This window comes from Pezoporus flaviventris, unplaced genomic scaffold (genome assembly GCF_033815535.1).
Source record: "Pezoporus flaviventris isolate CSIRO_AGI_PZ_B2104156 unplaced genomic scaffold, CSIRO_AGI_Pfla_v1 ptg000063l, whole genome shotgun sequence".
NCBI classification, from domain to species: Eukaryota; Metazoa; Chordata; class Aves; order Psittaciformes; family Psittacidae; genus Pezoporus; species Pezoporus flaviventris.
The window spans coordinates 6722669-6746069 of record NW_026892611.1 but is presented as its reverse complement, the minus strand read 5'-3'; the positions used below and the strand labels follow the sequence as shown (position 1 = coordinate 6746069).

General features: G+C 38.5%; 1 protein-coding gene across 2 annotated transcripts in view; it reads left to right on the top strand.

Annotated features, from left to right (window-relative positions):
• The window catches only part of GTF2I (general transcription factor IIi), a 79014-nt gene that overhangs the window by 52933 nt on the left and 2680 nt on the right, over positions 1–23401 (top strand). Inside the window, exons 14-33 of one of the 2 annotated variants that reach the window (XM_061470353.1) lie at positions 1096–1161; positions 4104–4287; positions 5813–5874; positions 7847–7918; positions 8595–8778; positions 9131–9189; positions 10722–10793; positions 11238–11421; positions 11904–11962; positions 12629–12712; positions 13138–13233; positions 14529–14594; positions 15447–15630; positions 16208–16260; positions 17172–17294; positions 18140–18223; positions 19000–19183; positions 20201–20229; positions 21642–21716; positions 22804–22842. In XM_061470353.1, the coding sequence (XP_061326337.1) occupies positions 1096–1161; positions 4104–4287; positions 5813–5874; positions 7847–7918; positions 8595–8778; positions 9131–9189; positions 10722–10793; positions 11238–11421; positions 11904–11962; positions 12629–12712; positions 13138–13233; positions 14529–14594; positions 15447–15630; positions 16208–16260; positions 17172–17294; positions 18140–18223; positions 19000–19183; positions 20201–20229; positions 21642–21716; positions 22804–22842 (1959 nt within the window). Of the gene's footprint in view, positions 1–1095; positions 1162–4103; positions 4288–5812; positions 7087–7846; positions 7919–8594; positions 8779–9130; positions 9190–10721; positions 10794–11237; positions 11422–11903; positions 11963–12628; positions 12713–13137; positions 13234–14528; positions 14595–15446; positions 15631–16207; positions 16261–17171; positions 17295–18139; positions 18224–18999; positions 19184–20200; positions 20230–21641; positions 21717–22803; positions 22843–23401 lie in introns of those variants that run through there. The other variant, XM_061470352.1, reaches the window with a different exon arrangement.

Here is a 23401-nt window from a genome sequence, read left to right as displayed (position 1 = left end):
TGGGTTGGTCTGAGAATGAATATTTAAACCCCTTTCGATACGGACTTGAAATTCAATTCTCTGTGTTGTCTGATATAAGAAATTTTTGACAACTGAAGTGTAACAGCTTAGATCATGTCATTTTTTTAACCTCTGTAGCTACTTAGATTCAGGTGTTTGGTGTAAGAAAGAAGGTGTAAGTACACTTGCTTATTAACTCATTCTTCAAAGGCCAGCCAGCATCTGGTACTGTCTACAAAAGAGTTGTGCACTTTCCTAAAAGCATTGAGATAGTACAAAAGGCTCTGAAAACATGTGCTCTCTGTTGCAGGCAGAAAATTAGATGTTAAAATTCTGCTGTTTAATCCAGCTTTCCGTGGAACACACGATTGGATTTGGATAGCTTCTGTTCTGCAGCCTGTATCTGCTTTCAGAAATAGGATTTACGGGGATATTTTGCAACATGAGGACTTAGAGAAATACTGGATTAAGGTAGAGGATTGCACGATGCCTCCTGACCCAGATAGTTATACATAGTTGTGCTAAAACAACTCTGTGTACTGTCTCTAAGCTTTATCAAGCTTCAGGAATTGGGCTTTTCAGCACCCAGATTTAGATAATTATCATCACCAGCTGCAAGATGACTTTACCCCAACGGTAAGGATAGCTGCTGACTGAGCTCTCAAAGAGAAACCATTTTTGGAAGTTATTTTAGCCTGGTTTGTGGGGTTTTTTTAGACTTGATTTATCATCTGCACAGGTTTAGGAATTAAAGATTTTATTCTATAATTTTTCTTTCTGAATGTATCGATATAATTTAAAGTACAGCCTATAGTATACTCATAGAATCACAGAATGGTTTGGGTTGGAAGCTCACCCACTTCCAACTTTCCACTAGAGCAGGTTGTTCCAAGCCCTGGCCTTGAACACTGCCAGAGACAGGGCAGCCACAGCTTCTCTGGGCAAACTGAGCCAGAGCCTCAGCACCCTCACAGGCACCTGTGTGCAAGTGAGTAGTAAAAACACACTGCGTGTTTCGGTTGGCGGTAACATCCATTTTACAGGAGATTCTCAGTTTGGTTTGTAGTCTGACATGTCCTCCTCTTTTCCCTGCAGAGAAATGGAATGCGCGAATTACAGAGTTGAGAAAGCAAGTTGAAGAGCTGTTTGAGAAAAAATACGGTATGTGTTACACTCCCTTCCAAGCAATTGCCTCTACTCCTTTTCCACCTAAATCACGTGTCTTGTTGGTTCAGGAACACACAAGTGCTGACAGCGCCAAAGGGTTAAATATTATCAGAAGACTTAAATCTGGGGAAAGAAGCTTTTTCAATGAGAAGAGCAATTTCAAAATTGGCACCTAAGTGAGAAACTTTATCTTTCAGTTGTGCTGGGTTTCCTGGAGCTCCAGCATGCTCATGTCTTGGGCACCCGTATTTGAAGAGAGCTGCCTTTTGTTTCTGTATTTATACCGAGTTCTTAAGTGAAATGATCTTTTAAAACGGCTCTGGGGAGAGATTACTACTGATTGACTTTTTCTCTCTGGTTATGATTGATCTGCAGTGAAGCAACATCATATATTAATGGTTCTTGGAGAGAAAAACAAGCACACATCTTAGACTTTGGAATTTGTCTCTAGATGCTGCACCAGATGTATTTTGTGCCCACATATCACAGCCTGAAGGTGTATCATCAAAACTTTCAAAACAAATAGTGGTGCTCCTCTTCTGTGAAAAGTGGAATTGCTTTCATAATGGAACTTGTGATTTGGAGTTACTACATGTTTTGGGTGTGACTAGAGTCTGATATGTAAACAGCCCACTGAAAGCAAGTCACACCAAGTAAAAACAGTTTAGAATCTGATTCACAGTATTTTAATTGCTCTAGAAAGGAGCATCATCTGGGTAAATTGCTTTAATTTGGGTTTCGGTGTTCGCACATAACCAGCCTAAAACTCTCCTGTGGAGTCTGTTGAATACAGAGATATTCTTGACTCTCCATAGCAGGCCATATGGTCTTAAATTATCCCCCTTTTCCCTGTGGATGGCAAAATTTCATTAATTCACAAGCCAGTTCCATATCAGAATCTTTCTGTCTGTATGGGCATGCAATTTCCCATTTACTGAGATGAGTTATGGATATCCAGCATTCCTAGAATGCTGCTCAGATTTGGTTGTTTCTGTAGCTCCAAAGTGTTCTAGCAGTGTCAGTCACTGTCATCCGTTGCAACTGACATGTATGAAAACAGATTTAGTTTTGTGTTTAGATGTATGCTAAATGGGATTACTTTTTAGTGTGGCTGATATATATGTCTTAATTTATAAAAATAAAAGCTATATTCAAGAGGATTTCTATTGTAAAACATGTAAGGTTACAAATCTAAGAGTCCTCATTGCAATGCTGATCATGTTTTTAGGCTGTCTGAAGAGTTTGCTAAAACATTTGCTGATTTAATAGAAATAGTCTGATTTTTCACTTGTAGAAACGTAGTCGCTTATTTAAACAGACAGGATTTTTGTTACTCTGAAGCTGTTTTTACTTGATGTTGTGTAGTGATTTAGATGTCCTTGATCTTTTTTCCTGTGGCTGTGGTTCACCAACTATCATTTCCATCTGAGGCTTGTCTGCTGAACTTGTTATGCTTCTCGCCACTTGACACAGAAGCCTCCAGGGCTGAAAGTAGCTTTTTTCCCCCATTTCTTGGAAGAGGAATATGACTGCAAAAAAAATGTAATTTAATGAAGAACTGGTGCGATACACGATACGCAACAGCTCCTTCAGTGATTGTTCTGCAGCTCCTTTGACGCTAGTTTGAACAGAGTTTCTTCAGTCTATTTGCAAAGAGTCATCTTCAGGTTCATGTCCATCTCTGTGTGTATGGATTCTCTCTCCAGTTTTGGCCATCTTATATTTGGCAGCTGAAACTCAGTCTAGTTGAAACACAGTTCTTAGAGTCCTCACAGACCTCTTAGAGTGTTATCAGAATGTAAGACTTAGATGCATGCAGTATTTTCAAAGCTTCCCTGTTTTGTGATAAACATGCCTAGGAACTGTTTTGCTTCCAAGTGGTTGAAAGAGCATGTTACTCAAATGCCTTTAAAACTCAAAGCGTCTTACTGCTTTTAAGAATTTGTGAGTTAATACAAGCATTTTGTATATACCACTGTCAGAACCACTGACTGCTTTCACATTTCCTTAAACTGCTTGAAAAGATGCCCTGTGGGTAGTTTTGCTTTCAGAAATGACGCAACATCACTGTACTCTAAAATCGGCCTTAGCTTTGCTGTTCTTTCTTCAAATAGTTTCTTGCATCTAATTGCTGGAGCAAACCAGATTGTACCAAACTTTGCAGACCAGTCAGATGGTAATAGAGAGTTCTTGTTGTATGGCCTGCGGAATTAACATACCCCTGTGAGCATAAAGAAAACAGTCCTCTTGGTATTTGCAAGCCATGATGTCTCTGTTTGCCAGCTTTATAGGTGTGTTGGTATGAATACAGTCCTTATAACCTGAAGAAATACACTGAAATTATTTTTCAGCTGTGGGTAAATCTTGTTTTCATTTACTTCAAAGATTTCATTAGTAAGACCGTGCTTTAGAAGTGTACTGTTTATTTCATTAGTGATTCTTTGGCTTTGTAAAATATACCAAAGCTTTAGGAATTCACTCAAAAGAAGGCATGTGTGCCCCTCCTCCAAGGCATTAATGACTCTTGTAACCCAGTAGTAGTAATGAATAGTCATAATCAGAACTAATGAACTGAAACATGCTTGGTTTATAATTAAGTCCAGATAACTTCATCTGTCAAAACGTGCTGTTAAACAAAACCAAAATACTGTTAAACTTTGCTGTAGCAGGTGCAGTCTCTGTTATTAAATGTTTACAGGGTAAAGGGAAAAGCCAATCTGCATATGTAGGCAGGTCTGCAGCTTGTTTACTGTGAATTAGAGTAATTTTGCTATAAAACAAAACCAGCCCCCTTCAGTGAATGCTTGCATGTTTGAATGTGTTGAGGGGGTTGTTGCCTGTTGCTGGTTTTAATGTTTTTCAGAGTGATACCAAACAGATAATTTGAGCAGAGCCACGAGCCAGTCTAACGATTTTATTCTCCTTTTATCTTGAAGCACAAGCTATAAAAGCAAAAGGTCCTGTGTCCGTCCCATACCCACTCTTCCAGTCACATGTGGAAGACTTATACGTGGAAGGGCTGCCAGAAGGAATTCCCTTCAGGCGGCCATCCACCTACGGCATTCCCCGTCTTGAGAGGATACTTCTAGCAAAGGAGCGGATCCGGTTTGTGATTAAAAAGTAAGGAATTTTGTATTTGTGTCCCTGTATTACTCATTGTTTTCTGCTGAATCCACTCTGCTTCATTTTGTTTTCCAGAACTTCCAAACTTCAGTGGTGGCTGAGATCTAGACAGGTCTCTTCAATAGTACAGACTTCTTGTAACGGACAGATCTCTTTGTACTATTTTAATCATTGATACTTGTTGAAAGCCATTGACTTGGGGATGTTCTATGCTATCCGAGGATCCTGGCCTAAATTTTAGCTTGTGCCTTTATTTTTTTCTTGCTGGAATGCTGTATCAAGGTGTCTATGGCTGTATCTGCATATAGGACGTCCCAGGGCTGGCTTGAGGACAAAATAGCTATTGGCCTGTGGTTTACTTGGATCCATATCCTTATGTGTCTGGAGGTAGATTAGATAGTGTACATGAAGGGAGGGGACCTTAGATGTATGTAGAAGCTGCTTGAGGGCTCCACAGCCTGCCATAGCAAGCCTGGCAGGGTATTGTCTGCCTTGATAGTGAGGCCATGAGATGCTTTGGACACCTTTCTTCTGCTTTTCCTCCTTTCTTCCCTTGGTGTCTTTTCTAAAAGAACCCCGACATTACTTTCTGCAAATGCAGGTGGGATTGGAAGGGAGCCTGGATGGAGCCTGAATTCAGGATATGCAGGGAGAGCTGCCAGCACCTGTAGATGCTGAGTGCTGGATCTCTGAGCTGCAGAGCACTTTGAGACCCAGTACTGTGGAAATGACTGTGGCAGACTGATCCGCAGCTTTGGTCATGGGTGGTTATTTACCTTTGACAGTTTTGTGCTTCACTTCAGACAGATGTGATGTTTCACACCACAGAAGCTTCATTTACAGCTTAAATAGAGCTTCTGTGACTAACAGCTGACATTTTACTGTTGTTCAGTGCTGTAGCCAAATGTTTTTCAAGCGAATAGCAATGTGCTGATTGCAGTGGTCGAGTTTATGTCTCTGCCTGCTGCCTTTAGCACAGATGCTAGCTTCTTGAACTTAGATGTGTATATTCATCTATATGTCATCCTAATGCCTACAGATAACCAGAAGAGATGAGAGTAGATCTACCTTTGTCTTACTTGTCAAAAAAAAACAGTTCAGCTCAGTGAGAAATGTCAGAATTTTTAGATTTTTGTGATTTTCATGTAGGTAAAACTCAATATATTTGGGAAACAGAAATGTCTGCTTTGAGATTTTCATTTTTTAAGGTTAAATTTTTGATTGGATCTTTGTTTCTAATGAAGTGCATCTCGGGCTTAAGAGATAGTTTTAATGTCATCTGCATGTTAACATGAAATGTTGTGACTCAGCTGCATATGGTAATGGGCATGAAAAATGTTTTTGTCAGTAGGGTTTCAACCAGCTCTAGAACACTTTGGTGTTAACTGGAATTTAATGTTGGGGGTCTTGATGTCCCCTGTTTTGTTTCAGTTTTGTGATCCTTCAGTGGTAACCTGAGGCTGTAACTACTGGTTTATCGAAGTGTGTGTCACTGCTGAAGCATGTATCTTTCATCTTTTAGGCATGAGCTTTTGAATTCAACACAAGATGCGCCATTGGACAGACCTGTTGCAGGAGATATGTGTGAGTTGTGCAAGTACAGTATGATTGCCTGTTACTCATCTTCATAGTGGTGTCTGTAGTGGTCACCATTATAGTAGTTTCTACCATTTAGTTTTACTAATAACACATTGCAAATAGTTCCTCTTGTTTTACATCTCCTTTAGCTACCAGGTGAAAGCAATATTCCTCTGACTGTACAAGCCAGTGCTGCTAACACTGTTATCAAATGATTTGATTCAGCTGGCCAGAAACAAAAACAATGAGCTAAGTGTTACTCTGAGATATGGAGAAAAAGCAAAGTTGATAGATTTTACTGGCTAGAAAACTGTATGATGGAATAATTGCTTTATAAGGTACTTACCAAAATTAGATTTAACTGAAATTCAGTAATGAACATAGTGGCTACAGTAATATTTATTATTGTAGAATCTGACTTGCTTGGATCATGGGACTTTTTATTATTCCGTTTTCACACAGCATTGCAAAGAAAATGTATTCTAACCAGTTTTGCAGCAGATGCATGCTCTACAGTGGCAGCCATGAGCTCATTTCCCTTCAAGCTGAGAGAAAAAAGTTCAATATAGAAAGAAAAAACACAAGTTTTAAAATAATGGTGTCTTTGTATGGGCAATAGTTTGGAAATTACTTTTCTGGACTTGTTTTTTTTCTTCAGTTGTATTCTACTGTCTCTTGGGCTTCAGGGTGGTTTTTAATTGTCCAATTAAACTAAGAGTTGAAAGCTTCTGTGCCTGAACCAATGGTAGCAGACAAATTGCTCCCAACCCCAAAATGCTAAGTGGCAACCTCAGCCTGGTTGAACTGTGAATTTTTACTAGCACCAGAGAAATTCTTGGTTCAAATAAGGATGCAAGCATATAAATGGTAGTATCTGCACTACTGCAGCACCATTATATTCTGTTATATACTGATAGTCTTCTGTTGTAAAAAGTGTATCAAAGACTCTACTTAAAGTGAACATTACAGATATGAATTATGTCATGAGGGTGTCACTTTAACATGTGTGTAGGAATTAAACTTTTCCTGCAGTCTAAGTTAACCTAGTGTCCTGACTCTTAATAACGTGCTGTTCCTTCAAGCACCAAATTTGACTACAAAAATAGTAGGTAGGCTGATGACTGAGTCATAAACCTAACTGTACTCTTACGTAGGTTTTAAAATTGGCCTTTTTCTCTGTTTTTGTTGTATTTAATACGGTTATACTGAAGACAAAACAGGTACACTATGTATCCCGTAAAACCCCTGTAGCTAAGGGGGGTAACTCATTTTAATGGCACATTTTAAGAGTCACTCTGTGTTGCTTGCTTCACTAGCTTGTGATGATAGTATATTCATGTGTGCCCCCTGCATTATTTCTGAGAGGACATCTGTGAAAGCTGTTGATCCTATCATAGGGATAAGAAGACAGGAGCTGTCTGAGCCTCCTTTCCCTCAGTTTTCTTTTCTCCCTGTTTGGATTCCCTCTTTCCCAGTAGCTCTGCTGCTCCTTGTGTCTGCTACCATCTCAGGAGAGAGCTATGGAGCACCAGCCCCTGTTCTCAGCTCCTTGTGGCTCCATGTCCAGTGTCCTGCTCTGTCCATAGCCCCTGCTAGCCTGTGTCCTGAGGAGAGGAATGGGATGGGTGCAGAAGCTGTAGTTTGGTTGGCAGAAGGAAGATGATTTGCATTTGCATTCCTGTGGGAAGTAGGCTTGTCAGGAAGATTTTATAAAATGGCCTCAGCTCTGATGCCCTGAGAAGGCTGATACTGGCTCCAAGAAAAGCCAGTCAAGCAGTAATGATTTGGTTCAGGAGTGACTGGAGAAGTATAAGCTAGGTTTTCCTAGTTCCAGGTTGAATCCATACTTCTTCTGCATAGTATTTTCTGTGTTATTGGGAAATGCAGGATGGTTGTGCATGCTATAAGCTGAACGACTGAAAGTACAACCAAAATGATAGGGAATGTTCTTTTTGTTCTGTGTCACTCTCAAATACAGTGAAAGAGGAGTGGCTTGCCAGAATGACCAAACTGAGAAAGACGGTAGATCAACTCTTCTGTAAAAAGTTTGGTGAGTTCAGTATTGCTGTTTTCTTTTCTGGCTTTGTATTTCTTGAAGGTTGCTTTCCTAATTTCCTTTGACCATCTACATGAAAGAGACCTTTGATCAGTGTTTTCAAATATTTACTATCCTGGCACTTGAGTGAAGAACAATGTATTTCTTTACTGCTTATGCAACCAGGTAAATTCATCGTTTAAAAAAGTATGTCTTGTATTTACAGCTCTTCTCATTGCTCTCAATTCCATCCTGTTTGGTTAGTTTTTCCTTTGATGGGGAATAAAACAACCATTTACTTATTTATATCCATTAGTATTAGAATACTTCTGGGTGAATTTTCATGTTCTCTCCAATATAAAAAAAAATAGTCAGCTTCAGAAGAGCTAGAATAAAATGTTGTGTCATGCTCTATAATAGATTAAAACCTTCAGATAAAACTATGGCTTTATGCCCCAGTGAGGAACCCAGTAATCTTCAGTTAGCATTGGGCCTGCCCGATAGCAACATGATACAATAAGGTAGATTCTTATGGGTTTGAGATTTGGACTCTCTTGTGTTTAGATATCCTACATTGTCCCTGGTTCTGAGATAATGATTACAACAGCCTGAAGAATCAGTAGCTTAGCTAGCTTTTAGTAAAGGTTGATGGCTGAACTGTCCGGTTATTGATGTATTTTGTTCTCAACAGCCGAGGCCTTGGGGAGCACTGAGCCTAAAGCTGTTCCATACCAGAAATTTGAGGCCCATCCTAATGACCTCTATGTCCAAGGGCTGCCAGATAACATCCCCTTTAGGAGTCCTTCCTGGTATGGAATCCCTCGCCTAGAAAAAATCATTCAAGCGAGCAACAGAATAAAGTTTGTGATCAAGAGGTACGTGTTTGGTTTAATGCATGAACATGTTTGTGGTTGGGGTTGTGTTGTTTTGGTTGTTTGGATTTTTATTTTAACAAAGAGGCCCAGCAAAGCTTCCTTCGTGTCATCAAGCAGTTGACTTCATTAAGTCATGAAGCATTCAGTTTCTAGTTGGCAAATAGGCAGATTAAATATTCTGCATTATAAAGTGGCTATATGCAATTTGGGCAAGTCTTCCAAAATATCTTTGTAGTGTTCGCAAGTGTGAAATGCATAATAGAAAAAACCAAACTTTTCCATTCTTTTCAGGGTAGGTAATGGTATTTAGTTAATGTCAAGAATGGGCAGATTATTTGTTTTCTGGTTGCAGGCCAGAGCTTCTAAGTGTCTCTTCAACTGAAGTTATTCAACCCAAGTCAAACACCCCAGGTAAGACAGATGCTGTCTCCAGGTGGGAATGGAAGGGTTTGGTGGGGAAACACATTTGGATCAATGTAACAGTTTTCAAGAAGTGTGGTGAGTGTGCTGACATGCTCTTCGTGAGGTCTGAAAAGAATAAATTGATCATTATGAGCATGGATGGCTTTTTGCCACAGATGTAGAGCAGAAGGAGACGGCAGCATTGGAGTTGGTTTAGGGTGGTTTTTTTGTGGGGTTTGTTGGTTGGTTTTGTTGCCAAAATCCTGATTGTCACCAGATTTGACAGTGAATCAGTAGCAGCATGTGTCAATGGTAGCAGTAAAAAAAGCAGCTAATAGAATCCTCTTTCTGAAAGAACTGATGCACAAGGATCATGATTCTTAAAACTCAGACTGTTCGTGTGTTCAGAATGATGTTTCTTTTTTTACCCTTATTTCACTGTATTTTTCACTAACTTCTCAGTGAGCCTGGTGTTACCAGTGCCCACAGAGCTTACCAGGGTCCAGGCAAACACAGCAAACGTTCTCTTGGGATAGAGCCCAGTGAAAACCATTTTTCCCAGGCAGCAGCTGAGGATCTTATTGAAGATGCAAACTTCATGTTGCTAAAGAATATTAGACCTTTTTTAAATCGAGGTATTACTCTGTTGCAAAGTCATAATCCTGTGCCCTCAATAGATAGTGTGTGAACAGCAGTTTAATTTCTTAAGGTACATCAGTCAGTCTGATTCCTTTGTTGGTAAGACCACAACATGTGAACAGTATAAACACATGTGCAGGTGTTAAGCAGCTGTGAAATCTATCACGTGAGTAGGACAGATTGCAAAAACTATTAATGCATCTTGCCTTGAAAAATCCTAGAAGCTAGAAATAAACTAGGTCAGGTAATTTGTTAGTCCTAAATATGATTTGGAAACAAAAAAAAATCCTGTATAGCTTCCTTCATGCATGCTTTCCACAACTCTGGTTCTACCTCAGGAGCAGGTAATTGTTATTTGTGGGTTATGATTAAAAAGTAATGAACTCTGATGCTGTTTGTCAGAAAAGAAGTGCTTTTTATCGCTGCTAGTGTTCTTTGCTTTCTTCTCTGGCTAGTGCTCCTGTAATTGGCTTTTATTTGCAATAGAAAACAGGAGTGAAGATGATTTTATTTTTTTTAATGCTAATCAAAATGTTTAGCAGAGCACTCCTTAAATCCTCATCTTTTATTCTAAAGAGTGTTATTATGCACAATGATGAATTAATTCCAGTCTGTAAAAGCCACTAGAATAATTTCTTCCTGTGTTTGAAGGTTCTGAAGATCAAGTTCTCCTGCTTGGGCCAATGACTGAAATACGTAACTACATTTAAACAGATTTTTCCATTATGTAGAAGGAATTGCGTGTATCGTTTAAGCTGTCATTAATAATCATTCTTCATTGTGTGGCCTTGTTGACTGTGATTGTGTTGATAGTTTTACAAGTTACTGTGTTAAAAGAAATGTGTTTGAATGTATGTCTTTATCAGAACTTGGTAATATTCTGACATATATCTGGTTTTCAGTGAAAGAAGATTGGAATATCAGGATCGCAAAGCTAAGAGCGCAAGTAGAAGAGATATTTAATACGAAGTTTGGTAGGTTAAATGTTAAATGAACTGTTTCATAATTCTGCTGCATTTTAAAATTCTTCTGTGAAAAGAGTTTTAAATTTTACTTATTTAAACATCAGAAATGTACCAGGACAGATACGGAAATCTTGACTCCTCTTGCCTATTTTTTACTGACTCTTCCCTGTAACTGACATAAATGACTTTATAACAACATCCTAGGCCTAAGAAAGTTCTCAGAAGAAAATATTAGGCACTGCAGGCTAAGGTGTTACCTGTAATAAGATGAACTAAGTCCCCATTTGCAGATTTTCTACAGAAAATAATAGAAAATCTGATTAAATATTTCTCTTGGGTTTGTTTTTTATTATCTGAGTAGCAGAGCTTCTGTAAGCCAAGCTTCTTAAAATCACTTGAGATGAAATACCACCCATTTGAATGTGTGAACTCTCATCAAATCTCTATTTACAGGCCAAGCTCTGGGGCTTTCAGAGGCAGTGAAAGTTCCCTATCCTGTATTTGAATCAAACTCTGAGTACTTGTACGTTGAAGGCTTGCCAGAAGGAATCCCCTTCCGGAGTCCCACGTGGTTTGGAATTCCACGCCTTCAAAGAATTGTCCGTGGGAGTGGCAAAATCAAATTTGTTGTTAAAAAGTATGTTTGTAATTCAGTTATTTTTACTCCTGATTTTGAAGTTATTTGATTTGCTTTAGGCTTTAAATGTTACCTAAATTCTGTTTCTATGAAACAGAACATTTTGCATGTAATTTATCTCATGAAAGGATATACTGTTTTAATAAATTTATATAGATGTATAAATTGCACAATTCATGCCGGAAGGATCTGGCGAGTAAATGGTCTTGTTTCTGGAGGCTTTTTTCCCTTCTTTTGTTTTTTTTTCCTTTAAATAAGTCCAGAAGAACATTCCAGGGTATAAAATGTAGCTTAAAAGTGATAAAACCTTTTGTGGTTTGTAATAGATGGAGAGTCACCCATGCTTCTAGCAGAATTCCATTTTAGAGAGCTGATGTTACATAAATTGGAGCTCAGCTGAATTCCCAGAAATGTGTAGCATTTGGCTGTATGTTTTTTTGTGCGTGTGTAATTGATTAGATCATGTCCTGTTCAACTTTTAGGCCTGAGCTTGTCACCTCCTATTTGCCTCCAGGACTGGCTAGTAAAATAAACACTAAAGGTAAACAATTAAGTATTATTTGCTGCCATCAATTCACAAGTACTTATTTTCCTCTTCCTTAGCAGATTGAGAGGTCTTTCAAAAATAGGGGTGTTGCAAACAAAAGGCATCATTTACGATGACCTAGCATAGTAGCCTCTAAACCTGCTGTTATCAGAGAAAGTTATGCAAAACAAATATAATCTACTTTTAGCTGAGATTATTCCAGTACAGAAAATGGAATTTACCTGATTTCAGCAACTTTCATTTTGCTATTAATGGCCTAAACCGTAAGTAATTTACAGCTGTGAACTGAAGGAAATAACAATGAAGTTTTGTAAGAAAAGAATAAAAAAGAAACTCTTTGAAGTTGTCATAAAGATTCAGAAGTTAACAGTTTTGTTAATAAAAAGTTCCAAAGCTGTCCTTCACAACGAAGTCTTCTGAGTTAGTCAGTGAAAGCTGAGGTGTGATACCTGCCTTTTTTGAGTGTACTAAGCTCCGTTTTTAAGGATGTGAGTGCCTCTGTGTTGTTCAGGATTTACAATGCAGACTGTACTTAGTACAGGTACAAGTGATTCTTCAGTCTGCTGGAGCTTGCAGAATCCACCTGCTTTTTCATTACTGGTGCAGGATTTCCATTCTAGAGGGTTTGTACATTACACCTTATATTATGTTGATTTCCAGCAATGAGTCCAAATTGTTCAAAAGGATCACAGAGTCCTGCGGGTAACTCAACTGTTCCAGAGATTGAAGTTACTGTTGATGAAGGTATGGAAGAAGTATCATTAAATATTCTTCTAATGTTCTTCTGTTCTTCTAATGTTTTCTGTTGTTCTCAGTTTTCAAAGCCCATAATTAACACCTCATATGAACCTCATGTGGCAAACACAGTTTTATTTTTCATTTTTGAATAATTGGGTAGATGATAGTTACGTAAAATGTTGGAGTTAGACAGCTTGCTTGGGCCTTTCATTCCAGGCAGAGATGTGGGACTGATGTAGTCCTAAGCAGAGAAATGACAGACATGATCAGTAGTGTCAGATGCTTAAATACAATCCTATAAGAACTTTTTGATGGGTTGTTTGTTCTACTCTTGATTCAGTTTTCTCTAGTAACCAAGTTTGATGTGTTGTTCTTTTCATATGATGGCTTGCTTGTGCTCTCTGCATGAATATCTTTAACACTTTTTACAGGTCCTAATAAACCACAAACAGCAGATGCTGGAACCAATTCTCAGACCAATGGGTCCAATATGACTTACAAGCCACGAAGAAAAGAGTTTTCTTTTGGTAAATATTGTGGGAATTAGCACACATGCATTCTATTAATGTTGGTACTGAAATTTCTGGTGATTGCCTATAAGAGAGGTTTTGAATTCATGTTTTGTTGTACACTTAGTGAATGACTGAAGTCTTGTTTTCATGTAAATTCAGGTTTTTGTCATGTAGAATAATCTGCATCAGAAAAATCCTGGATGCTTTATGGAGAATGCTGTACAAATGCAGTGCTAGTCCACTAGCTCTTATTAATGTAGGTTCAAAATCAGTCCCTTTCTGCTTCTGCTCTGTTTCAGTGCTGCAGATCCTTGAAGGACTTTTCTGGTGCACAGCACCACCAGAGCACAGAAACCCAGCTGAGATCTGATGTGCATGAACTTTAATAAGCTGATTTTGCACAATTACCATTATAGGCCTCTCCAGTTCTGGAAAATCGGTATAGGAAAAGCCAGACAGGACTAGAAGTCATGTAGTTGTGTTGTTCTATTTATATAGAAGTTTGTTGTATTTGATTTATTTTATATGTGTGCATCCTTTTTTTAGTCCTATGATCATAAAACACGAATCAAAAGGAATTCTTTATTCCTGCTGTGTAGGAGTTTAAAATTAATGTAAGACACCGATTTGGTGCGACTCCCCCTTTTGGCATGGGCAGTATTCGTATTCAGAGTTATGTAGAGTTTTCTTAGCCTTGCTTGTTATTGTTAGAAATAGGCTTTTAAAAAACAAGAAGTCTGCAACTGTTTAAACTTTCAGCTGAATTTCTCATTTTGTAGACCCGCTACAGACCACTTTTGCAGCCACAAGTAAACTGGTTTAGGAAATGCTGCTGATTTCTGTCAGAAACAACATGTCTAGCTAGATGGACACTTAATCTTACCCACTGAGGATGAAACTATGCTAGAGTTTGTGGTTCTCTAGAGAGGCATGTTTCTGGGCTGTGCCTCTGAGCATGTGAAGAACTTTCTGCCACTATTTTGGGTGCTGGTTCAGATTAATAGATTTTATGGTGCCTGATACTGTAAATTTGGATCACCTTTGGATTAATTTCAATTTTTTATCATCTTTCCTTTATCTAGTAGCAGTATATTTCAAAGCTTCAGGAAAATGAGGATTGATATGGATATAGGTTTAGACCACAACAGAATGTTTCAGTGCTGTTTGCAGAATGAAAGCCACTTTGCACATTTTACTGTCATAGTAAATAGGTTATCAAGCATAAAAATGTATTAAACATTTGTTAAAATGCTTGTCAAGGACTGATGTGTTGTGTGTGTGTTGATTTAATTCTAATTTCTTCCTGGCAGAGGCGTGGAATGCCAAAATCACTGACTTAAAGCAGAAAGTCGAAAATCTTTTTAATGAAAAATGTGGTAAGTTTATCGATTCCTTTTTACTGAGATGTCTTTCTTATGAACAGGCAGTTAGATGTATGAGAGAGAAGTTCACATGTTTATTCCAAAGGTCCTGCAGTCCTTGCATACTGTAGGTAATTTCTTACCTAAGTTCATTCTCATGTAGTTTGCTTACAATTCTGCATCACATTTCCACTACTTACTTTATTTGGGTTTGGAAATTGAGAAATTGTAGTAGTTGGATTACTGCTTCTTTAATGATCCAGAGGCATTGTGAATCCACATGCTGGAACATCTTTTTAAGCTTTCTTCATTCTGCTTATGAGTTGGAGCTTTGTATGACTTCAGCCTCAGCATGACTCGAAATGTTATGAATGGTATCTGGAGAGACATGCTCTGGTTATCCCAGTGCTGCTTCTAGTGCATGCTGTTTGAAAGCTAATCACTTTTGAAAGCATTGACTTCTCATTATTCTTCTGATTTGGGTTTTTTAGCTCAAGAGCACTAATCTCAAACGGCCTTTGTACTGCTCTCTAGAAGAGACAGGGACAGAATGCATTGCCCTTAAAGTGGAGTACAGATGGCATAGTCTTGTACACAGACCAAGCCAGTGGCATGAGCTGGGTGCAAATAATTCGTTTTCAACTGCAAATTCTGATCAGATTTACTGCAACAGAATGAGTTATGTTTAAGACTATTAATTTTATTCCTGCCTACTCATAGCTGTCACCAAAAAAAGGCAACGTGTGATGGTTTCACGTAATCTGTCATGTATGTGCCAACTATTACATACTATTTCTACCTGAGGTTTTCCTTTTTATATACACATCAGTTATCTCAGTGGTCACTTATTGCTCTGTTGTATTTCAGGTGAAGCTTTGGGGCTGACTGAACCGGTGCAGGTGCCATTTGCGTTGTTTGAATCGTCCCCGGAGGTTTTCTGTGTGGAAGGACTACCCGAGGGGGTGCCATTCCGCCGACCTTCTACTTTTGGAATTCCAAGACTAGAGAAGATCCTGAGAAACAAATCTAAGATAAAATTCATTATTAAAAAGTAAGACTCCCATATGTCTTCAGTAATCCATCCTATGAGAATTGAAATGTAGACCAAAAAAATGAAATTGGGTTGCTGAGTTGCTAAATTACTCCATAAAATACACACTGCGATATCCTCAGTAAATGAGGAAATGGTCAGAAAGCTCTTGTAGAGGTGGAGCAAGATACAGTAAGTTCTTTGTTCTGAAAGTCACTCACAACCTGTTTCGGGAAGGAAGAGCAAGGCTAGATTCCTTGCTCTTCCATTTCATTTATCAAATCACTGGTTTAGTTCCTGGTGTGTGGAGCAGTAGGGGATTACTCGTAAAACTTGCTTGCAGTTTTTTTGAGCTGTGAGGTGGAGATTCATATATTGGGGGTTGTAAGAATTTACTTTTATTGTCTATAATAGGTTTACATGTGCCAGTGGCAAGAGAAGTTGTGGAGCCTCTCAGCCATTGTATTCTTGGCTGTTTGGGTGAGAGGATATCCCTTAGTTCCTGTCTTTAATAAATTGCTATTAGAAAGTTTTATTTTCTTTAATGCTGATAAATGTAATTGTATTCTTCTACATGAAATGTTCAATCTGTTTGCAGGCCTGAGATGCTTGAGGCAGCTGTTAAGGAAATTTCTGCTAGAAGCCCCCAAAGTGAGTTCTGCAACTGCTTAATGTTCTAGATAACTGTCTTTTTCAAGGATTCACTACGAATCAGGAGAGCTGCATGGTGTTAACTAATTCCTGAAAGATTCATTCTGCATTGTGGGTTGGTTTATTTTGTTTGGTTTGTTTTTAAGATGAGCAAAGCACCAGTTACAGTTTAAATGCAGCTTTAGCAAGAGAGTATTACATTTTTTGAGGTTGCTCACAATAATCATGCTTCTAATATGTTCTTTACTCCCTTTTTTGAAAATGTAACAAATAATGTGTGATCCACAGAAGTAATTCAGGTCTAGAGAGAAATTATTTGTTTCTACTATGTAGGTCATCTAAATGACAAGTGCGCCACAGATAGGCATGCGGATAGCGAGTAGGAAATTGTGTCAGGCAGGTCATGGGTTAAAAGTTTTCAATCATGTTTTTATCTGTTCTTATGGGTTGTCAAAACTCTGCTGAGTTACTTGAGCTATGCTAGCTTGTGCCATTGGACAGTGGGGCTCACAAACATAACTGTAAGGGATTTCTCTTCTGAATGCACACAAGGAACACATGGGTCAGTAGGTGTTACTGAATTAACTGCAAGTGCTGTGATTTTTCTGTTAATAAGAATACCAAAATATATGCTCCACATACTTCTCTTTTCCTTAACAGTCTTTTTAGAAAACCAGATAGGTAAAGATGAACATTTTCTTTAATCTAGCTCTTCCTCCTTCCAGGTTGGAAAGACAGAGTACCTTCAATAAGTATGTCTCATGGGAAGCTGCTCCCATTTTGAAAATGGAACTGGGTCCACTTTGAAAACTTGGGAAACATCTGTCATTTTGCAATATTTTTTTACATCTGACATTCAAGATTTTGGGCTCTCTACAAATGTTTTTTTACATTAACTCCCTTACTTTTAGGTAAAAATAATTCATCAAATAAACCCGATACAGCAAGCACCCCAACAAACACAGTGGTGAACACAGCGGTGAACACAGCTGCAGGTGTTGAAGATCTTAACATCATTCAAGTAACTATACCAGGTGTGTATACCGGCTGATCTCACATCATACTTTGTGCATATATTCTTCATAACACTTGTTTAGTCTGATGGAGTTTTCCTACAGTCAAGCTGATTCGCTGAAATACAAATACAGTAAACAATGAGCACAACTTAGCATTCTGTTTTTACTAAGACATCTCTAGAATATTCTTGGTCCAGCCCCTAGTTAAGAAGTATCCACATTTTTCCCTTTTTTTTTTTAATGGCATAAAGTAAATATGGACTTGCAGTTTTCTGGCAACTTCAGGAGAGCTACTCAGACTGAACTGAGTAACCATCCAGACTCAACTGCTTTGTCTTAACACTGATTGCTGCTTTCTCAGGCATATTTCACTTTCAACGGTGAGAAACGTTGCATGTTGTGAGCATCTGCTGAATAGTCACTTTGCTTTACCTTTCCCCACCGTTATATGTATTCTAAGAAAATAAAATGTAATTTGTAGGTATAGATTACGTTTTCAAAATTATCTCTAGACAGCAAACCTACATTCATCTGTGGCAGTGTTTAAGGCCAGGTTGGATGCGGCTTGGAGCAACCTGGTGTAATGGAAGGTATCTCTGCCAGTGGCAGTGGAGTTTGGAACTGAATGAATTTTAAGGTCCCTTCCAACCCAAACCAGTCTGGGATTCTGTGATTTATTATCAGCCACCTATTTTTGTGTATTTCTACAATTCTGTGTTGCTGCTAAAGCTAGGGAAGAAGTCGGTGCCTGTTTTTGAAGCATTTGGGTAAATCTGCTTTGAGTAAACACACAATGGTACACAAGCTTCAGGGGAAGAATAAAATCTGCTTAATTCTGGTGCTATTCTAACAATTTCTTCCAGATGATGAAAATGAGCGACTGTCAAAAGTGGAAAGGGCCAGACAATTGAGAGAGCAAGTCGGTGATCTTTTTAGCCGGAAATTTGGTAATTGCTTCTTACTCCCCATTTTTACGTAGGTGTAAATGCAATGAATGTTTCTCATGTTGAAGTTACTGAATCATCCCAGTGGATGAAATAGCTGATCATTAAAATAAACAAATTTGAGAACTGTATATGAATGTTTTCCTTTGACTTCAAAAAGAACCTTTTATGAGTGAAGTAGCTTGTTTGGTGGTTTAAACAAGCAATCTTAAGAGTATGGATTTCGTTCTGTTCCTCCCCTCCTTTTCCTGCTTGTTTCTGTGTAAACATGGATGAAATATTATTTTGCTGGCAATCCATGAGTCATCTTAGTGCTTCATCATCCTGACCTCTTAATACTTGGGACTGGAATAATTTTAAATATGCAACATAATCTTTTTGCTGTGTATAGTTTTCGTATTTGCGTTGTAGAGGAATAGTGACCTGGATTTCTTCATCTGAAATTCCTTTGCTAATAGAGTTAAGTTGCTTTTGTGGCAGGAAACGCCTTGTTTTCCTTCATGTAGCTATTGCTTTGCATATCCTGTTCTATACCTTTTTTTAGTAAAAGAAGAATCTGTGTTCTTTCTAAGGTGAGCTTTCAGAGTTGGGTTGTAGCTAACACTCTCATGGTAATGTTCATGAGTGTAATTCGGGTGATTCACTGTCATGTGACCTCTCAGTTTCTGATCTGATAGAAGGCTTGGGTTTGCATTCAGGTCCTTAATTGTCTGAGGATTTTTCCTTCAATGTAATTATAAATACGTAGACTAGAAAATAAACATGATTTTCTCATGTAGGTGAAGCCATTGGTATGAATTTTCCTGTGAAAGTCCCATACAGAAAAATCACCACCAACCCTGGCTGTGTGGTGGTGAATGGGCTGCCTCCTGGTGTGGCATTTAGAGCTCCCAGTTACCTGGAGATCAGCTCCATGAGGAAGATTTTGGAATCCGCAGAGTTTATCAAATTTACTGTCGTTCGGTATGTAGTTGCTATCAGTGAGATTGTTCACATGTTGCAAGAACTGCCCAATTCAGTTAAGTAGATCTATTCAGTCTAGCTTGAATAAATTGAGATTTGAAAGAATAAAAGTTGTATCAGGTCAAACGAAGCCCAGGTGTTCATTGCGTGAATGAAGCTGGTAACTCTTTGAAGGACACTTCCAATTTAGTATGACAAAGGGCATGTTATTAATATTGCCTAGTACAGCAAACTGTCTTTTGAGTTGAAATCTATTCATATGATATATATGATAGGAGTCCTAAAGTGCTGTGGGCCTTGCTCTCCGATTTATCAGATCAAGTTTTGAGACAAGTCCAGAGCTTGTTGGCTCTTAACAGTAAATAGTATGTTTGTAGTAGTATTACCATTATTATTTTTTAAATATTTCAGATAAGAATCCTGAGTTAAAATAAGCCCTTTGATAAGGGCTTTTTTCCCTACCAAATGGGTTTATCTACAATATTTAAAAATACAGTATTACCCAATTACATGATAAATTAATTTTGTCTTTGTATATTTCCATAGACACGTATGCACGCGTATATATATGAAGTATATTTGTATGCATGAAGCAGAATAGATGAAACTTTGGCAGCATGCTAAGAAGGAGTTCAGGAATTGAAATGAAACATCAGTTTATGTAACTTCTCAAATCACAGACTGCTTCACAGGAGTCCAAAAGTTTCAGTTTCTGTGTAAAGAGATTGACATTTCTTCAGTGTATTTTACGAAGGGGTCTGAATTCTCAACCCTTGATCATGAAGCATTTCAATTGAAAGGACTCTTGCTTGATACCTTTTGTTTAATTGAGTTACATGCTGGTGAACAAGCCACAGTGCCCAAGAGCTGCTGAGATAGTTCCCTCTGGTTTGTTTGACTTCCTGTTCATTTTTAGCATGATCTGTTACCGAAGGCGAGGGTGCTTTGGCAGGGAGACCCCATGCAGTGTATTTTAGAGTCAGTAATATTTTTTTCATTATTTTTCCTTTTTTACAGACCATTTCCAGGACTTGTGATTAACAATCGTAAGTATTTGAGATGCTGATGGCAAATGTATTTTTGTAACTTACCCAGATTTGTTTTCTACGTCTTGGCTTGGTGGTTAAGTTCCGTGTATAGCTCTTGTCTGCGTCTGTCTCATTAAGCTTTCCTGACTAAACCTGCATGTGCAATTAACTTGAGAGCAGTGTGCTAAATTTACAGAACAGCATAATGTTCCGTATGCAGATGAAAATGCAAGACACTGATTTGTGTATTTTTCAGCTGCAGAGTCCCAAAGAGCTTTAGGACCCTGACTGAGCAACAGACTTACAGGGGACTTGCCTACATTTTAGGTTCAGATCCATCACAGTAGCAGTTAATAGGCGAGAACTTTCCAATAGCTGCACAACCATGTTCCAGTGAAAAACTCTGCATTGTGCTGAAACTGCAGCAGTTTAGAGGGGCAGAGTGGCAAATTTGGCCCTGTTAATGAAATTGTTTGGGGGCTTCAAATATAAAAAGGTTTTGGTATTTTCAAATATAAAAAGGTATTTTGGTATTTTGGTATATTTCAATTTGGTATTGCCTAAAATAATTGTGAACAGGCTTTCTAGATCTTTTCTAAGGAAAAAAAGCCAAGCTGCAAAGCACTGTTATTAGTGTCACGTTCTTGTGTCATGTTCTGTCTGAGCCAACGTCAGCTTTGAAATTCAAAGGCTAAATAACCTACTGTCATTAATTTGGCCTTACCCAGCCTGAGCCTTAGTGACCCGGCATTCAGTCATTTGCATTCAGCCACCAGTATATTCCAGTTAACGTGCTGAGGTCTATGAACTGCAAGTATGACGTGTTCTCAGGAGCTAGTAACTCACACCAGCCTGCTCGCCCATCCTAGGCATGCCTTCTTAGGGGGGAAAGAGGGAACCTTCCAGGCAGATTATTGTGTAATAGCATTTCCAGAAAACTGAACTGGAAAGAATCTATTAAACTGTTCAGCATAACTGTCAGCTTGTTTTGGGACTGAAGTAGCTAATACTCTGAGTAAGAGCAACATAGATAACTGATCACCTACCATCACTGGAGAAGCAGGTTGGTCATTGAAGACACGGGTTTGTGCATCATCCATGTTCATGAATGATGATCAAAATGAACTGATATTGATAGACGCCAAGGTGAATGATTGAAAGGCTCTGAGCCTACTGCTTATAGGTATGATGCTTTTATCTTCTGAAGAAGAACATGTGGGAACTTCAAAGAAATTTTTGGTGCTTGCAGGCAAGATAGGGAATGGCTTTTGTGTAACAAAAACTATTGACCTGCAGCTCAATCACAAGTGTTAGCAACCTGTTCATGCAACAAGTTTCAGGATTTGCATATTCAAGAAATAAGACTGTCCTTGTGCTACATGTGGCCCATTTTCATTGTGAAGTTAAACAGTGGTTATGTCTAATCTTAGAGCTGATGGAAAAAGCTGAAGCAGAAGCACCACCAACAGCACCAACAACGGCACCAGCAGCACCAGTACTACCAGGTGATGCAGAGTGTGATGCATGTCCTGGCAGGAGGGGTAGGCTATAGAGTTCTGGATCTTATTGGCAGATGACATTAGTAGTCATGTCCTGGCTATGCGCTGCTTGTGATGAGACATTTCATTTTGACAGATGGTGTGCAATGGTGACTTTTATAGCTATTAAATATTAATAACTTAATAGAAAAAGCTGTTGCTTCCTTCAGGCTGTATCATTGGCGTGTTCCTTAATTTGATTTTGCAGATGATGAGTGAGCTGAAAAGGATGAGTATGGGCAATTTATAAAGCCAATTCAGTATCCATTTATTGAGGTCTGCTTAACTCAAAGTGTGTTTATGTGTCTGCACTAGATGGTTGCTCACCCAAGTGAGGTTTGCTCATGTAACATAAGTACCTCAAACTGGGTCGTGATGGCACTTGTGCTCACTGTGCAGTTCTGTGACCCCTGTTAGGCTGTGTCTCGACTGCACACGCATCATCTCTCCTAGTGTGGATGGAGAACTCAGCTTTGTGCTGTGAATAGCTAGAGTAAATGTGATTGAGCAACTTCCTGTTGACCCTGTATAGTTTCTAAATGTTCACAGACCTTTCAAAAATATCTATTGCAAATTGCTGTAGTGCAGGAAAGGCTTTTGCAATTGAGTGAATAAAGTGTTACTCAAAGAAAATGGGAACCTGAAAGCAAGCATTCAATAAGCATTTTAAGAGTATGGGACACTTGTATGGTGAAAAGAATTATAAAGGAAATTGCTAGCTCCCTTCTTTACATTTGGAGGTAATGGAAGGGATGAAAACAGCTGCTTATGGTCAGTGGACTTGCTGTAGTCTATCTGTCCTTAACACACCCACAGTGATTAAAAAGGTTAAATGGCTTTCCCATCACCTGCTCATCTATAACCCATCAACACAGATAATGGAAAAATCATTATGAAATTAAAACACATTTATCTCAAAGATGTTTAAGTCAGATCATAACAGAAAGAAATGAGGCACCTTCTTCAGGGAAAACCTAATTTCTAAGATATTTGATTCATGTTGTTTAAACTATATTTGTATTCATTTGACTGTATTTTCTCTTTTTCATTTAAGAGCCAGCTGACCCAAGCCAAATGGAAGTGTCTGTAAGAGGTAAGTGTTTGTCTTCAGCTATTGACAAATATGTCAGGTGATCTTGAACAAAGGTGTGTATTTTTCTTTAAAGGAGCCAGGTCAACAGAAACAGGACTTTTATTGGTTCCTAGGACATTTTTTCATCCGATTTAATATCCTGCTGCATCCTGTGAAAACTACTGCAGTAGAAGTTATTATTCACATAGTTTTATAGAGGAGTTTTAAGAATTGTTGTTCTCTTTTGGTGCGTCATGACTATATATAAGCTTTGATGGATTGTTCATATCCTGAGCATTGCATCTAGTTATTCAGCACAGTAGTTTCCACAATTTGTGTAAGTGAATGATTACCATCATCAGGAACTTTGAATGTCATGTTGGCCTGAATATACTGCGTTGGGGAGGGGGACTGTTGTTTTTCTTCTGGAGCTTAACCTCTGAAAAAATCCAACAAGCACAACCAGAATTACTGTTGCACACTCAGCTCCAGGTTCACTCCGAGTGTTGTGAGTACATCTTTCTCAGAGTGTGGATCAATTTTACTGCAGCAGTCGAGGCAAAAAGTTGGAGTCACGAAA